This window comes from Cervus elaphus, chromosome 20 (genome assembly GCF_910594005.1).
Source record: "Cervus elaphus chromosome 20, mCerEla1.1, whole genome shotgun sequence".
NCBI classification, from domain to species: Eukaryota; Metazoa; Chordata; class Mammalia; order Artiodactyla; family Cervidae; genus Cervus; species Cervus elaphus.
The window spans coordinates 67,711,145-67,727,696 of NC_057834.1; the positions used below are offsets into that span (position 1 = coordinate 67,711,145).

At 36.2% G+C, this 16,552-nt stretch overlaps 1 protein-coding gene across 4 annotated transcripts in view; it reads right to left on the reverse strand.

Moving 5' to 3' along the window:
* The window catches only part of SNX7 (sorting nexin 7), a 108,071-nt gene that overhangs the window by 65,719 nt on the left and 25,800 nt on the right, over nt 1-16,552 (reverse strand). For 3 of the 4 annotated variants that reach the window (XM_043876153.1, XM_043876151.1, XM_043876152.1), the window contains exons 2-5: nt 10,491-10,673; nt 3,470-3,580; nt 2,953-3,117; nt 586-784 (exon numbers count right to left, since the gene is read on the reverse strand). In XM_043876153.1, coding sequence (XP_043732088.1) covers nt 586-784; nt 2,953-3,117; nt 3,470-3,580; nt 10,491-10,673 — 658 coding nt within the window. Of the gene's footprint in view, nt 1-585; nt 785-2,952; nt 3,118-3,469; nt 3,581-10,490; nt 10,674-15,448; nt 15,605-16,552 lie in introns of those variants that run through there. The other variant, XM_043876156.1, reaches the window with a different exon arrangement.

The following is a 16,552-nucleotide window of genomic DNA, read 5'->3' on the forward strand; positions in this document are numbered from 1 at the left end:
AAAGAGTCAGACACGACTGAGCGCCTAAGCACAGCTGAGCTGGAGGAAGGGAAACACCTAACTTGAGCCCACCCTGGTCATCCTGTCTCAACTAAGAGGGGGAAGCAGAAACCCTGAACTTCTGTGAGGCTCACAGTGGTCCAGAGGCACAGACTCACGAAAGGACTGAGACCTAACCACAGGTCTCCAGAAAGCTTCTCCTCCCCACACCTCACCACCACATTACTAAAGGCCTGTTCACTTTTATGAGTACATCATGTCTGGCTACCAGGGGGGGAAAAAATTACAAGACATACTAAAAGGCAAAAAACACAATTTAAAGAGAGAGCAAGCATCAGAACCAGATGTGGCAGAGATGCTGGAATGAGAGCATGATTTTAAAACAACTATGATGAATATGCTAAGGGCCCTAATTAGATACAGTAAACAGCATGCAATAACAGATGGGCACTGTAAGCAGAGACAGAAATCCTAAGAGTGACCAAAAGAAATGCTAAGTTGATGCTGCCTTACCACACCAGCAAATGGAAAAGATTCATCAGAAATGCAACAACTTTGAGATCACAGTTCAGCAGTTCTACATACCCCGTTCTTCCTTGTAGATTCTCTGAGATATTTTATCTATCAAATTTATTTTCTGGCTAAATATTTCAATGAAGTTATTCATTTCCATGAACTCCTCAGGGCGACTTTTAACTCCTCTCATTGACAATGCAACCGCTCTGACTGACTGTCCCATCCTGCTGAGTAATCCAGGCCCTTGCTTCTTGTGAGAAGAGAATTCCTAGGAACAAAAAAAAAAAAAAAAAAAACATCAGTGATGAAGCAAACAATGATATTCTAAGATCCAACAACAAAAAAGAAATCTAATCGGAAGAATAAAGATGATAAAAAGGTTCCATATACATCTTTTTTATTTCATGTTAATTTGAAGCAGATGAGTTAGGGCACACAGTCTTTTCTCTAAGTCTCAGTCTCCTCGATAACATTCCTTTCCAAAGTGCTCCTGTAAAACATGTAATCATGTTTTCTCAGATCCTTCAATCAGCAAGGTATAACAGAGGGAACTGCACTTACAAAGATACTGGAGAAGATACGAAGAATGATATGAGATGAAACCTGTATTTTATTAACAGGAATTTAGAAAAATGATTGAGAAAAATACCTCTCAGGGTCTAAGCTACTCCCTAGGAAGAAAAATTGGGAAACTTTGTTAATCCTTTAGTTATAATAATGGCTAGCATTTATGAAGAGCTTAATGTTATTGGCACTATACCTGCATGTTTACATACATCACTCACAATAACACAATGAAACAGGTTCTATTATTATCCTCATTGTACAGAAGAAAACAGAAGCAAAGGAAGGTTAAAGAAGCTTGCTCAAGGTCCAAGAGCAATGAATTGGTGGGTAGGGATTGAAGTCCTGGCAGTCTGACCCCAAGGGCTTCATTGCTAAGCACTAACTGGCTCTGCTTTCTTAAAGTCACTGGAATAGTTGGGAAATAAACTCCCTGACCATAGCTCTGCAACCAACTTAACTGGATAAACTGTTATACTTTCTCAACTGACTGGCTGTCTTTGGAGAAAGATTTTTAATAAAATATGTAATAGATGGTTCACAGTTAATTTAGGAGAGTCAGCTACAGATTTGCAAAGTAGAAATGTTATAAAAGGATACACCGCACAGAGTATCCCTTCAGAAGTATGGCCTACTAAAAAAGAACACCAAGAAGGACAAGGGATTCTGACAATAGGTACAGCACTTACTGAAACATAGGTTTGAGATCAAAGACGATCTGGAAAAGATAATGTGTTATTTAATATCTGGATAAATAATACATAATAATATTTTTATCTGTGGATTTGGCAGTCAGCATTGTTACTGAAGAGTAACAATGTCAAAGTGTAACATAAACATTCACACAGGTACAAAAATCTATAAATAATAATGCTGACTACCAGATCTATAGATAAAAACAATATTATGTAATAGTCACCCAAATATTAAATAATATATTATCTTTACAAGATCTTCTTTCTTGAAGGTCTTACCCAAAATAACATATAAACTTGCTAATTTCCAAGTCAGTATGATTTTGTGTGCAAAGAATATAATAACAAATGCCACCCTTGACCAGGCACTACGTCTATTCAGGAGGGCTACTGCATCATTTGATAGAGTAAATATTATCAGAAAGAGCACAAGTCACAACTAGCAAGCTGTTACTGCAACTGCTGACTGTAGAGAATGTTTCTAACAGCTTCTAAGGGTCTGGAGTCAGGCCACAAATTCTTCTCACATAAGTCACACAGGGCTTCCAGACACCAAGTACTGTCAAAATTGAGATGAATCACTTCTTTAGCTTCAACACTTTGGCAACAACTGAGAGAAAACTCAACATTGGTCATTAAGTATTTGATATTGACCGTCTGTCCTACCTATCATCTTTCGTGGTGAATTATATCTTAATAGAAGGAAAGGAAAAAAATAAAAGGAATATAAAAGGAATCTGTATTAGAAATTAGATCCTCTAAAATTAGGTAATTGAAGGAAAAGTAAGAAAATTATATTCATCCATCCATCTATTAATAAAAAACTTTTAACTTGAAAAAAACTGACTCATTACTACTCAAAGCAGTGTCAATTTTAAAATGTTTTTATATTTTCAGTGTTAGCTATATGCAAGGAGTACCCAGGCAGTTTAAAAAATATATCAGCTACCAAGAGAAATATGAGGATGTATATGTGAGAAAGGTATATTATTTTCATAATGTTCGTATGTAGGCCTGATACAGGGTTGTATCTGAAGGATATTTCTTAAATGTTTAAAACTCCATCTTAATTCAAGGTTACTACTACCTGATTTAAAAAGGTAAATAGAGGAAGTATACAACCTACTACATGTACAAATACTGAAGGATTATATGAGTATAAATTAAAATTTTTTACCCAAGCTTCTGCAGTAAGAAAAATTTTAAAGTCTTCATTAAATGTCAGAGTCGGATGATCAGCAATTCGGTTCAAAAATTTGTGCAATGCCTTCCTGCGAGTCTCAATGAAGTCATCATTAAAGCGTTCCACCATTCCTTTCACTATAAACTTTTCTGGCAATGGCTAGGGCAAAAAAAAAATTAAAAGGTATCTGAGCATTTTGTGGCACAGGATTATAAGGAATTCTACACTTTTTCTTTTTGGAAGACTATTTGAACATGTGATCATTTCCTATAAAAATAATTTTTCAAAATTCACAATGCTAGAGCCAAATACCAGAAAAACTTAACACATTACAATAGTTAAAAAAAACAAATCTGTACATAGATTGAAAAGTTTAAAAACAAATGTTTCCCAGATAAACGAATTGCACTGAATCAAAGGTCTGAAATTGGGTGTTAAGATATTCTAATGATTCACAAGACAAAATGGCAGCTATTCCGTGAAAAAAAAAAAAAAAAAAAAGTAAACGTACTGGAATAATCAGAGTTGGGTGTGCTTCTTCAAGTTTTTCTTTCAACCAAAGGAAATCTTGATAACGTCTCCTAACTTCAAATTCACTGGAGTCAAATTCCCCACGAGATGTCTGAAGAAAGTAGGAAAAAATAACAGCACATGCAATATAAGACAGAAGACATTTGCCTAATGTTATTTTAGACATTCTGAAATAAATGGGTCTCTAAGAAAAACTAACAAATTCTAATTATTCAGTGTTTGTCAGCCTGTACATTTTTTTTTTCTTTTGCAGTCATCAATTCATGTAGCAGAAGCAACAAAGCAAACTTTCCAGTATTCCCAGAAAGAAAGCAAACATCACGCTCAAATTTAAAATCCAAACTGAAAAATCTGTCTCAGAGCCACCATCTGTCTTCCACAAGATTTTAACTACTATTATCTTTGGCATGACTTTCTTGCTAACAAGAAAGTGTGTTCTGACTTTAGGTTTCCAATATATTTCATTTCTCAAGATGATCAAAATTCAGAATTTGAGGAAAGTCCTATTTTTGCAACTTGGAAAAATAACCTGAACATAACTGAGAAAAAAAATGTTTCCTTGGAATATGCTCAAATGAATTGCTTTGCTAAAATTTGCTTTTAGTATTTGAAAATTCTAACATTAACCAGAGTGATTTTACCACTGTTTAAAAATGTTATTAATGGAAATTTAATGTGAAAAGCAAATCTTTCTGTCATTTCTCAAGGAATTTTGAACTATATGCCTAAACTCCTAAAAGTTAAGCAAACACATTAAATATCTGTTCTCAACAAACCAGAATCTATTCCAACACATATGACAAGAAGAACATGGGCACAATATCAACCTCACCTCTATTACCTGAATTACAAGCCAAACACAAAAATAGCTTAGACAATGCACACTCACCTCTTATAAGAAAAAAGTCACTTAAATCGTTTTTAAGAAAATTACACAGAAATATTGTTTGAGATTTTCCTGGAGGAGTAAATATGGAATAAATAACACATTACATTATTTCACACTCACCAGAAATATCAATCACCCACACAGATGAACACAATTGTAAAATTAAGCAGTTCAAGTCAAAATAAGATGCAATCTTAATTGTCATAAAATAAAGTTCACAAAAGCTACACTTGCCAAGGTTTATTCTCATAAAGTGAATGTTTAGAATATCATAAAATATATCTTAGCAAAACACTCCCTTTTTAGTGGGAAAAAGTAGAGGTAAATGAGATGCAGAAGTCTAAGGAACTACATGTTCAAAAAAAACTACAAAATCTATTATGCAAAATGGTACAAATTGTGGAAGTGGTAAAAATAGGCCAACTAAATCTAGTGGAAACACAGTTTAACAATATATATACAAGTTGGTATGTGTACATATATATGCAAATACACACACATGCATACATACCCATATACACAAAACATGGTTAAAGTAACTCGTTAAACAATACTCACTGACACCTATTCAAACCAGGTACATGTGTACAGGTTTACTACCAATTTCCAAGAAAAAATAAGTTGCCATAATTAACAATAAAAACACTTAAACACTGTGAAGTTAAAATAAGACTGAACATTACATGTCCTTAAGAATTCCCAAAACTTCAAGTTGACACAAAAGAAACTTGTATAAATTCCAGCAACAGGAAGATATAAAATCATGTCAAATAATTGGTTGCTTCTGTCCTCATCACCCTGCCAGTGACTTAAGAGTTCTCTAACATACCACAATAAAGAGAAGAAAGAAGAGAATAAGTACAAACCTTAAGGACAGTGCATTCGTTCTTCCTACTGTAAGACTTCATTGGACTTCTAAAGGGTTATAAGTTACATATTATTTGTCCTCCAAAACAACTTTTTAGAACACAAATCCTTTCTAAGTTGGAAATTTGTCATCAAATTTTCCTGTTGTTTGGAAGCTTTATCTCTTTTCTAGTCTAGAATACATTTTCCCATGGAAGGTAAACCGTAAATGGTGTTAAATTTTTCATGTCTGACCATAAGAGCCTGAGTACTTGAAGTTTAGGACTAAAAGACTATACCTCAAAATGCATTTATTTAGCCAATACTGACCTTCAGTCATGGGCAAATAGTTACTCTAAAATCTGAGGATTTCGAAAACTATTTTTCTGAGGGAAATGAATTTAGAATCAAGAATATACTTTAATCACCAACTACTGACACAAGCCGGCAGGCATTTATGAGTTTGTCTTCATGATGAGGATGTGAGAGGGCAAACCTTTATTAAACCTCTTGAGTTCTTACTCCCACATGTCCTAACGCAAGGCACATCTCTAGATCTCTGAAACTGAAAGTATTTCTTCAGAGCAGTTACTTTGGATATTTCAACCTGGAGAATCAGGGTCATTTCTCATAAGGGGATGCCAGGAACGTGGGCTTCCTGATACAATTATTTACAGTCATGGTACTCTTAAGTATTCCTAAGTAGGGACTGCCAGTGTACATGTAGGCACAAGAGTATGTGCATTTATCCTTATGATCTTAGTGTCCATGAATATAAATGTTCATAAAATGAAAACTTTCCCAGGGTAGCCATCCTTCAGTCTAATTAGATGGAGTACCTGCTGTGAAAGCCAACAACAACCATGCTCATAAAATTCTGTATTTTTCTGTCACAATATTTATAACTATAATTAACTAATAAGAGATACAGTTGTTTAATATCCATTGTCAACGCCATGCCCCCTCATACTGAAAACTCCCACAAAGGCAGAGGGTCTGTCTCAATCGCTGGCATAGTCTCAACATACAACATGGTGCCTGAAACATAACTGGCACTCAATAGAATTTTAGTAAATATATCAGTAAATAAGTGATACTAAGTAAACAACAAAGAAAAGACTACTTGCTAATGCAATATACATCTACCAAAAGTTTATATTCTTGTATCTGTAATACATATTTTAGTATATATAGGTACAGTTTATAAACTCAGTTCAGTTCAGTCGCTCAGTCGTATCCAACTCTTTGCGACCCCATCAACTGCAGCACACCACGCCTCCCTGTCCATCACCAACTCCCGGAATTTACGCAAACCCATGTCCATTGAGTCAGTGATGCCATCCAATCATCTCATCCTCTGTCATCCCCTTCTCCCCCTGCCCTCAATCTTTTCCAACATCAGAGTCTCTTCAAATGAGTCAGCTCTTCGCATCAGGTGGCCACAATACTGGAGTTTGACTTTTAACATCCGTCATTCCAATGAACAGCCTGGACCGATTTCCCTTAGGATGGACTGGTTGGATCTCCTTGCAGTCCAAGGGACTCTCAAGAATCTTCTCCAACACCACAGTTCAAAAGCATCAATTCTTCTGCGCTCAGCTTTCTTCATAGTCCAACTCTCCCATCCATACGTGATTACTGGAAAAACCATAGCCTTGACTAGACGGACCTTTCTTGGCAAAGTAATGTCTCTGCTTTTTAATATGCTGTCTAGGTTGGTCATAACTTTCTTGCCAAGGAGTAAGCATTTTTTAATTTCATGGCTGCAGTCACCATCTGCAGTGATTTTGAAGACCAAAAAAATAAAGTCTGCCACTGTTTCCCATCTATTTGCCATGAAGTGATGGGAACAGATGCCATGATCTTAGTTTTCTGAATTCTGAGCTTTAAGCCAACGTTTTCACTCTCCTCTTTCACTTTCATCAAGAGGCTCTTTAGTTCTTCTTCACTTTTTGCCATAAGGGTGGTATCATCGGCATATCTGAGGATATTGATATTTCTCCCGGCAATCTTGATTCCAGCTTGTGCTTCATCCAGCTCAGCGTTTCTCATGATGTACTCTGCATATAAGTTAAATAAGTAGGGTGACAATATACAGCCTTGACGGACTCCTTTTCCTATTTGGAACCAGTCTGTTGTTCCATGTCCAGTTCTATCTGTTGCTTCCTGACCTGCATATAGGTCTCTCAAGAGGCAGGTCAGGTGGTCTTGTATTCCCATCTCTTTCAGAATTTTCCAGTTTATTGTGATCCACACAGTCAAAGGCTTTGGCATAGTCAATAAAGCAGTAATAGATGTTTTTCTGGAACTCTCTTGCTTTTTCAATGATCCAGTGGATGTTGGCAATTTGATCTCTGGTTCTCTTTTCTAAAACCAGCTTGAACATCTGGAAGTTCACGGTTCACATATTGTTGAAGCCTGGCTTGGAGAATTTTGAGCATTACTTTACTAGCGTGTGAGATGAGTGCAATTGTGCGGCAGTTTGAGCATAATTTGAGCATTATCTTTCTTTGGGATTGGAATGAAAACTGACCTTTTCAAGTCCCGTGGCCACTGGATGCAGTAAAATTAACCAAGTGTATAACAAAGGGACACACTTTATAACAGTTAAGCCGAAAGATAGTCTGCCACAATCACATACAGATGCACAAAAGTATAATGAAAATCTATATAGTTTTGTTGTTATTGTTGTTATTAAGTCATGTCTAACTATTCGCAACCCCGTGGACTGGAGCCTGTCAGGCCCCTCTGTCCATGGGATTTCCCAGGCAAGGATACTGGAGTGGGCTGCCATTTCCTTCTCCAGGGGATCTTCCTGCCCCAGGGATCGAGCCTGCATCACCTGCCCCGCAGTCGGATTCTTTACTGTTGAGCCACCAGGGAAGCTCTCTATATAGCATAAAAATAAACTGTCTAGATTTAAATCTCAGCTCAGCTAACGACTATGTTGTGTAACCTTTGGCAAGTTTTAAGTTTCAATGTCCTCACCCACAAAATGGGGGTAAATCATAAGATCTAGGATTGTTGTAAGCTTCAGATGAGTTAATATTAATATGTATCAAGTGGTTAGAACATTGCCTGGCACAAAGAAGTCCCACAATAAAAGTCAGTTTAACACACTATAATCTTCTCACTATCACTACTACTACTATAAAAGCAGCACATTTAAAGCATGATGCAATACAGATAACTCCTAAGAATAGTATGTCTGATCAGAATGAAATCCATAGGATGGCTTATAAAGTGTCTTGCTGCAAGAAATAAATGAGGGGGAAATCATTCAGTCACAAAATCTTTGCTAGAAAGGATAATGAAAATGGATGATTACAATTATAATAGCAGTAACAGGAGAAATATGGCTCTGCTCTTAGCAGTGTGTCTGTAGTAACACACGGAATATTCACAAAGATCCTGTTAGGTTAGTGTTATTGTCTTATTTCCAAACCAGTTAACCAGCACACAGAGCTTAATTAAACAGCAAGAAAAGGTGACAAGAAGGTTCTACTTCATGCTGTCCTGCTCTGTACCCTTTCGACAGGGCTCTGACACCATAAATGTCTTCACTCATCCACTCACCAAAAGGTTAAATGACTTAGGTGCTACATCCCAAGGACTGTGTTCACAATTATGGATAATTTAAGATACGATTACCTGCCTTGAGAAGCTCACAGACTCAGTGGGAATAAATAAAAACCACACGTGTTACTGACATACACACAGGCAGGTAGCAAATACTGAATACTTATCATGTGTCAGGCACCCTGTTAAGGGTTTCACATTGAGTACCCATCCTAAATGAATTCTTACAGCAACTGTACAAAACCAGGTCCTATTTTCAGTTCAGTTTTAAAGATTAAAAAAAAAAAAACCTGAGGCTTAGAAGGATTAGGCCTAGGCTTTTCATTTCTTTGCTGCACTGTCATATCTTATTTTCTTTAGGAGTTCAGTTAGAACAGTGTGAGCAAACAGTAGAAAGAGGATTTTTAGCTTGTGGGAGCAGAGGGGGTGAGCATCGTTTCGAATTGCATCTTGAAAAATAAACAGTAGTTCTTCTGTCTGAAAGTGGGAAGGGCATATCAGACAGAAGAAGCAGCATATGCAAAGTTATGACAGCAAGAAATACCCTAGAATATTCAGATAAAAGAGGTAGTTGTATGCGAGTGAAGAGCAGGGGTATTAAAAGTAGGCAGTAAGAGGTGAGTCGTATATAGTAGGCTGACTCCAGACTGACAGGGTCTCTGAATGTCATACAAAGGAGTCTGCACCTTATTCTGTAGGAAATGAGGAGTCAAGGGAAGATTTTAAGAATCTGAGTGAAGAGCTGAGATACACACATCTTAGTGCAACATAATTAGCAGGCCGTACTGAAGGAAGTGATTGTATGTGGAGGGTCCAAAAGATTTTCAGCTACAAAAGGCATGCACTTCCAGAGTCAGAGAGTGAGAATTCACAAACAAAATGTTATAACGTATAAACAGAATTCTTAAAGGCTGCTGTTACACAAAGATTATAATCGCAAAAAAGATTATACTATTTGGCTGTTTTGTTAGTGTAAGCTGCCATTTCACAGAGCCTTGTCTGAGGATTAAGGAGACTTGGGTTCCAGATCTGTTCTGCCTTTGCATCACTAAACACCTAAAAACATCTCATATATAAGAGAAAGAAATAAAGTAACCATTTGCTTTTTTTTTTTTTTCTTTTTGGCTTTGCTGGGTCTTTGCTGCGGTACATGGGCTCTCTAGTTGCAGCACATGGGCGTCGGTGCCCCACAGCATGTGGGATCCTCGTTCCCTGACCAGGGATTGAATCCATGTCCCTCTGCACTGGAAGGCGGTTTCTTAACCACTGGACCACCAGGGAAATCCCACCATGTGCTCTTATTTGGAAAACAAATGAAAAAAATTTTTGTAATCTTCAGAAGAAATGTGAATACAGAATACTGAGTTACGTTTTGAACCAGTTGTTTTCTTTATTAGCAAGTTATTTCCCAGATATGTTTCTTTATAATCTTTAAACTAAAACATTAAGATGTTCCTATTTTAAGAAGCACAACTGCTAAAATACAAGTGACTGGTACCCAAGTTAATCCAAATTCATATAGGACAAGTGACGGATAGATAAGATGCAATGTCTTATTCAAAATGGCTGAAAGACCAGCACTTAATTCTGCTAAAATTCTCTAACTTGAGTGTCAAAGTGAACAAAAAGTAGTTCTAAACATTCAAAGAAGCAAGTATGGTCAAGAAAATGTTCGTTAAATATTTACCTTAGTAATAATCCTATAAGTAATAAAAGTTTCAATTGTAGTAACATGGCTTTCAGGTTCATCAACTGTAATAAAAAGATCTTTCAAATCTGGCTCATCTTCAAACTTGACTTGGTTTATCATTGATAAAGGGGATGTCGGCATCAGAGGGCTGAAGGAATTCATGTCCATCAGTGAGGCATCCTATGAATAAAACATTCAAAAATTAATGTTTAGGCGGAAAAGAGTTGAAATCCTCTTTTTCTTAGACACCACAAATACTAATCAAATATGTCAAGAACAAAAAGGATAGCTGGACTCCTGCTTAAATAAAGTATGTGGAAATATATGTTTATTTGTTTCCTCACAAAATCCCACTTTAAAAATGACAGTAAAGAAACAAACAAAAAACAAGACAAAAATCATAAAAAGGTACTAACCCTCAAAGTAAAAAAATAAGCTAAGCATGAAGTAAACTATCTTTTGGAGACTGGAACTCTGATGGTTGAGTGGTAACTGAAAAGCTACCACTAAAAAAAAAAAAAAAAACAGCTAAAGTAAACCTAGGATAGGATGGTTAACTGGGAGGAAGGAGGCATACTGATGACAGAGGATCACATATAGACTCCAGAAGCAGAGGCACCAGAAACCTGTGGACACAGAACGCTGGGAGAGCTAAATGAGAGGATTGGCTGAAAAGCTCACAAAAGAAAAGAGAGTTGGCACCTCAGATTCCCTCACATACCCCATGCAATCAGGTGACTTTTCGTTCCCAGTTTTGCAGAAAACTGGAAATTTACCGGAGTGCCTCTGATTTCAAGGACACCAGGTAGGGTGGAGGGAGAGACAGGCCCATGGGAGTGTCTTACATACTAGATGGAAAGATATCCAGTCCTTTCCCGTCATTTGGCCCCAAGAAAGGGGCAGCAAGATGGAAAACTGCACATAATAGTTGGAGATTTCCTCTCTTAGCTGACCATTCCAAGAAAAAACTGACAGCCGCAGTGCCCTGGGGAATCAGCCAAGCCTCTGCATGCTAATCCCACAGGGAAGCCCCTTCCTGGCAACACGCTACTGTCTACTTGGCTTTTCGTTACCTGGTGCAGGAACCACCAAATATCTCAACATGTGGGCAGGCTCTGAGGCGAAAGATTCACAAAGAGAATACGAGAGGCAGACAGAACAGAGAATAGAATGCTTTACCAACAGAGGAAAGCATGAGAGGGAAGAATGATATCAAACTCATAAATGAAAACAGGTGTTATATTTTTTAAGAATTCAGAGAACAGCAGAGAAACCAAAAAAAGAGGAGGCTTATGAAAGCTGAAATATGACGAAAGGTTAAAAACTCAACAAAAAGTTCCAAAGATAGAACTCAGGAACTAAACTGGACCAAAAGAACATGAGAAGGAAAAGAAGATATTTTTAAAAATTAAAGGATCCAGGCAGATAGAACCTGAGTGAAAATAATTCCAGAAAATGAAGAAGGTAAGTCCAAACTGAAGTATTTCCAGATTGACAGGGTTTATCAGACCTCTTCAAAATGAACAACACAGTGGTGGGGTGGGGAATGCTCCCACAAGTTTCCATTACCATGACATTTCATAATTGTAGAGGTTTTTTAATTCCTAAAAGCTTAGGGAAAAAATTTAGGAAAGCCTAAATTCCAGAAAGAATATAAACAGGCAAAATACAACAGGAACATCAGGAATCAGAACGCCTTCAGATTTCTCAAAATGATAATAAATTAGTATCTTCAAAATTTTTAGAGGAAAATATTTTCTACATAGAGCTATTTATACCCAGAAAAAACAGTCATTCAAGTATACAGGAAAAATAAAGCCATTTCTGGTGTGAAAGATTTCAAAATCTGACTTCCCATGCATCCATTCTTTAGAAGACTTCGCTTTTCCAAAATAAGGGCATATACCAAGAAAGAAGAAATAGGATCTAAAAGTAGGAGATTCAACAAAGAGAATTAAAGGAAATTCCTTAGATGACAGTGGAAGAATGTCCCAGGTTGACAGCTTTGCAGCAGACTTAGAGAACAACCTATACAGACAGGAGCTGAAAGACTTCAAGAAAGCAAGGTTACAAAGAGGAAATAATAAGAGAGGGAGGAAGGAAAGAGAAAGAGGAAAAGAAGGAAAGAAGGAGACTGACAGAATATCTGCTACATCTAAGCAAAATGAAAGGAAGCATGCCATGTTAGACTTTGTAAATCAAATATGATTGATGTAAAAAAAGTGAAAAGGAAGAGAAAACAAGACAGGGAGAAAGGGAGGGCCTTAAAAACATGAATAAATGAATGAATGATGAACTCTAAGGAAAACAAAATGTAAAGAATGAAAATGTAAAATCACAAGTCATCACAACCCTTGACTGTGAATAAAAATAAATTGTTCTTAATCCTAAATTTAACTAAAAATGGTGATATAGTTAGATTAAGATAGTAGGAAGAAAAGCATTAATATGTTTGAGAAGAGGAGACTTGCTAATACCATGACAGAAAAGAAAGAAGACAAACCGTTCCAGACTGCTGATGACCATCTAAGAGACAACCACCATGCAACACATGATCTTAGACTGGATTCTGTACCAAAGGAGGAGAACCTTTGAGAACCTTTGTTTTTTTCCTCTCTAAGAGCTATCTTCGGTACAACTGGAAAGTTTTGAAAGGGTCTGAGGATTAGAATATATTAATAGTATTATGTCAATGTTAATTTCCTGATTAAGATACTTACACTGTAATTATGTAGGAGAGCGTCCCTGTTTTCAAAAATACACAGAGATTTAATTATGAGAAATAAAATATGTTTCCAATTTACTCAATTTACAGAGAGGCAGAAAGCAAATGTTGGGAAATGGTAAACAACCAACAGACCTAGATTCTTTGTGGCATTCTTGCAAGACTTCAAGTCTGAAATTATTTCAAAATTAAAAAATATATTCATAGTTTTCAAAAGTCAACTCATTCGACAAGGCTTAAAATAAAATGTAACAAATTAAAAATAAAAATGCAGTATACCATGTTGTGGTATTGCTATTACCAGTTCATACTCCTTAGAATTAAATTCAGAACTCTTGGCTATATTTGTTCCTTGCTACATTCTTTATTTCAAAATAACACATATACTCTTTTTCTAGTTTTTCAATTTTGATATTATCAGTAGATTTCCTACTAAGGAGGACGAAGAGTATTTATTTAGCCAATTAATTATGAGTATAGACTCAGAGACCTACTTTACTCAGTGGATTATAATTCATTAATATAATTCATTGTAATGCTCTAAGTGTCCAAAACTTGCCTAGTAGGAGTCCCTTAAAACTGGCATCTGTGTGTTTTTGATGTCTTCATTACTCCTTGAGCACTTTATTTTCAGGCATATTAAGATATTTCAGATTTACCTTATACTTATTTTCCCTGCCTTCAGTCATGGGATCAGACATTTATCCAAAGAGCTCTGGTTCCTTTAAGAGGAGACTGGTACTTAAAATACAAGATATAAATGCTAGAAAATATATGCATGTTAGACATGATTTAGACCAAGGAATAGAAAACAAATCACAGTTGGGTTGATCAGACACACAAAAAACACGGAGATAATAAATGTCTTGCAACAAAAGTTCAGTGAGATAAATTACAGTATATCCCTATGATAGAATACAATAAAGTCTATCCATGTAACAGAATACAGTAAAGTGATTAATGTATTAGAACAATATACAGAAACTTGGGAAAAGGTTCACAGTATGTTATTAAGAGAAAGCAGCAGCTTATAAAATTTGTATTTAACTAGATTCTAATGCATGCATGTGGGCTTATGTGTTTATGACAGAGGGGGGCCAGAGGGTATGAGAGGAAAAGTAACAAAGAGTGACTCATAATATGCATGTGCTCAGGAACTTGGAAGTTATACCAAAAAGTTAACAGAAGTTATTTCAAGTGTTGGGATTCCTCTTGAGCTTAATATTTTCCTGTCTGAGTTTCTATGTTTACAAATATTCTAAAATAAATGTGTATTATTTTGCAAAATGATTTTTAATTGTTGAGAGTCAACACTGTATCTAATGTGTTCATAAACAGTAAGAACTATTGTAATAAGTTAAAAGAGTATCTAGGGCCATTTTGGCAGAAGACCTTGAATTACACATTTAATTGTATGATTTTTTTTTCTGAACTCATCAAAATTGTATAGTTAAAAAGGAAATTTAAAAATATGCCCAGAATCACAAGAAAATGGGATTGTCAAAATTATGGGATGCTAACACAATGGAATACTAAGCAGCTATTACAACAGAATTTAGAGGTTCCAAATAAACATGCTATCAGCAAGTACAAAAATCTCTCTCAATATTCATTTCATATAAATAATAGTTTTCTAAGCTGACAAATTTTAATTTGATGGGCAAATGTGCTTTAAATTTCACTGACAGTGCATACAACCATGCGCTCTGGCATTCTTTGTAGTCACCCTCTTGACTTACCACAACCCACTTCTTTTACCTACTACATAATTTAGCATTCTATTTCTTCTGCTTAAAATGCATCCTTTTGTAGCGTGGGAAAGATCTGCATGAATTTACAAAGGCTCACAATTCCAATGAGTGTAGTGTGGTGTCATAAAAATATGCTTCAATATCTAGCAAAGGAAGAAAATTACAGGCTGAAATTTAGCAACCTCCAAGATTTCAGTAGAAAGATTTAAATTACTATGAATCACTCAGAAACATTCTTGAAACCTCAATAAAACTGACTGTTCAAAGAGTTTTCTATTCACTTCAAAGAAAAAGGAAAGAAAATACACTGACGATACTTAAAAGATTTACATTTGGACATGAATAAGGGAAGAAAATAAGTGTTTGAGAAGATCCAAAGAAGTAATTAACCAAAAAGAACTCCATTTAACCTTTTGTGGTTGATGCTTTTCAGGAGAAATGGATCGTTAAAATTTGTTCTTTCCAAACAAAGGTCTCACCTCCAGGATAATGCATGCCTCTTTCTCCTGCTAGTTCTCTCTCTTCCATCCCCGGCCCTCAACTTCATTTATACATTTGTTCATTCTTTGTATTTGGTTATATGTCCTTTATCTTATGATATTTCAGACAGTGAAAATACATCTTTTCATTTTTTTTTCCTTCAAGAGATTAAAGCAGAGCGGAAATTATTTGCATGCTTAAACTTCTTAAATAACACTGAATACTTATAGCTAGCATAGTGAACACACACACACAGGAATGCACCGAAACATCTAGGGATGGTTTCAGGCTAAAATCTGAATATGCATAATAGAGAAGTCAGTCACATTGTTGCAGAAAGTCATTGCCTGTTTTTCTCTCTTTTTTGATAGGTCCCACCCACCTTTGGAGGATAACTGCTTTACAGTATGTTGGTCTCTGCCATACATCAACACGAAATCAGCCCCAGGTATACTTACGTCCCCTCCCTCCTGAATCGCCCTCCCACCACCCACCTCTCTAGGTTGTCACAGAGCTCAAAAAATAGGTGGAAGACCTAAACAGACAATTCTCTAAAGAAGACATACTCATGGTTAGAGAAATGCAAATAAAAACTACAATGAGGTATCACCTCACATCAGTCAGAATGGCCATAATTAAAAAAATCTACAAACGGATGCGGAGAAAAGGGAACCCTCTTGCACCATTGGCAGGAATGTAAATTGATAGAGCTGCTATGGAGAACAGTATGGAGATTCCTTAAAAAACTGAAATAGAATTACCACATGACCCAGCAATCCCACTAACGGGCATATGCCCTGAGAAAACCATAATTCAAAGAGACACATGCACCCCAGTATTCGTGGCAGCACTGTTTACAATAGCTAAGACACGGAAACAGCCAAGATGGCACTGCCTTTTATCCTTATTCCAATTAGTACATTCATAATAAGAAAAACTATGTAAATAACTTTCCTAAAATAAACGGACATTAGCACTGTGCTAGCATCATGCTGCAATTTATTGACAAACTCACTTATGAAATAAGGGTAAGTTTTCCTTGTCGTTACTTTTGTTTTATTGTAAGTATCTGCTGTGAGTTGAACCATGTCCTCCCAAAATTC